The sequence below is a fragment of the Bison bison genome, unplaced genomic scaffold, assembly GCF_000754665.1.
Source record: "Bison bison bison isolate TAMUID 2011002044 unplaced genomic scaffold, Bison_UMD1.0 scf7180017864192, whole genome shotgun sequence".
In the NCBI taxonomy this organism is placed as follows: domain Eukaryota; kingdom Metazoa; phylum Chordata; class Mammalia; order Artiodactyla; family Bovidae; genus Bison; species Bison bison.
The window spans coordinates 4,030,749-4,032,292 of NW_011494764.1; the positions used below are offsets into that span (position 1 = coordinate 4,030,749).

At 61.9% G+C, this 1,544-nt stretch overlaps 2 protein-coding genes across 2 annotated transcripts in view; one reads left to right on the plus strand and one right to left on the minus strand.

Moving 5' to 3' along the window:
* Positions 1 to 1,544, minus strand: part of ZNF276 (zinc finger protein 276) — a 28,443-nt gene that overhangs the window by 23,155 nt on the left and 3,744 nt on the right. The window lies entirely within an intron of this gene.
* Positions 1 to 1,544, plus strand: part of VPS9D1 (VPS9 domain containing 1) — an 8,872-nt gene that overhangs the window by 6,748 nt on the left and 580 nt on the right. The window contains 2 exon segments of the mRNA XM_010843985.1: positions 1,006 to 1,190; positions 1,332 to 1,535. Coding sequence (XP_010842287.1) covers positions 1,006 to 1,190; positions 1,332 to 1,425 — 279 coding nt within the window. The 3' untranslated portion in view covers positions 1,426 to 1,535.

The window sequence follows — 1,544 nt, forward strand, 5'->3', positions numbered from 1 at the left end:
GCTTCACCCTGACCCGGCACTGGGCGCTTGGGGTTCCGCCTTGCTTCTCCTTAAGGACAGGATGGCCCTTTGCCACCAAAGACCCCTGGCTTCAGCCCTGCAGACGACAGGGCCCTGCCCCTCTGTATTCTGGTGGCATTCTCGAAGGCTGTGCCTCCCCTCTGTCTCACGCTTGGGGAAGCCTCCTTAGTCCTTGCCCAGACTCCGGAGGCAGGTAGGGGCCTTCCCCACCGTGTCCTGCCTTAACTCACCTGGGCCAGCCTAGAGCTGGCAGTCTCCTGCCTTGGTACTGGTGAACCCTCGGCACCAGCCAGGGCTCTGCCTCCTGCTATCCTGTGCCAGAGACCAGGGTCACCCTGAAGGCACCTGTGCTTGTAGCCGAGTGGGCAGGCTGTGGTGCCTACCTGTGCAGAGGCCTGGGGTTGCTTTCACCATTTTACCATCTGGCCTCCAAAAAAGTTGTTGCAGGTGAAAGGGTCCCAGAACTACAAGTGTTTCAGAGTCCAAGTCCCCACACAAGCTCCTTCAGGATTTCTGAGGAGCTAGAGAGGGTGGTGAGTGGCTGCAGGTGTGTGGCTCCCTGGGAAGTGGGAACAGGAGTCCCTGGTCTGTGCCTTCATGCTTCTGGCAGAGAGCACTGACTTGTGGGGCCTTCACCGGGGGTTTGACCATCCCTCAGGGACTCCCTCACTGAGAAGCTTCCTGCATCAGGTCTGGGATACCAGGCGTGGCAAATGAGTGACCCTGATCCCAGGAGTGAATAGGCTGCCTGGGAATATGGGCCTCCCACTCCAGCAGCCTGTCCCTGGGCTCGGGCAAGTGCACAGGAATGAGGAACGGTTCCTCCAGCTCTGCAGCACAGGGTCCCCATTCAGGATGGCCTCAGTGCTCCCAGATCTTCTGTCATGCTGATCTAAGCCCACCCCTATCCCCTGTGGCTGGTGGGTGGGAGGAGCACAGAGAGCAGCCAGCAAGCTCAAGGCTGCTCCAGGGACTGAGCTGTAGCTTCAGGCTTTTGGGGACAGAGCAGGCCCCCCTGCCCAGGTCCCTGGAGCCTCCTGGCTGCATGTGTGTCTCCCCAACAGTGGTGCTGATGACTTGCTGCCCATCCTGTCCTTTGTGGCGCTGAAGAGTGGCCTCCCTCAGTTGGTGTCGGAGTGTGCAGCCCTGGAGGAGTTCATCCATGAGAGGTGGGGTCTTTGAGCCTGTCCCTGCCCCACCCTCAGCACGTGGCCCAGAGGTGCCCCCGACAGCCCCTATGGGACCTCAGCAGTGAGGTTCTGCCCTGCAGCCCCTCCAGTGACAGGTACCCGTGTGTCGCCTCCATGCAGGTACCTGATTGGAGAGGAGGGCTACTGCCTGACATCCCTGCAGAGCGCCCTGAGCTACGTGGAGCTGCTGCCCCGGCGGGCCCTGGGCAAGTAGTGGAGGACTGGCCGGCCAAGGACTGGCCAGGAGGCACCTGTGCGGGTCAGCAGGCCAGCCGTGGAGGGGCTCTTGCCCCCACCTGACTTCGGCCCCCAGGGCTTGGGGAGGCCTCTCTG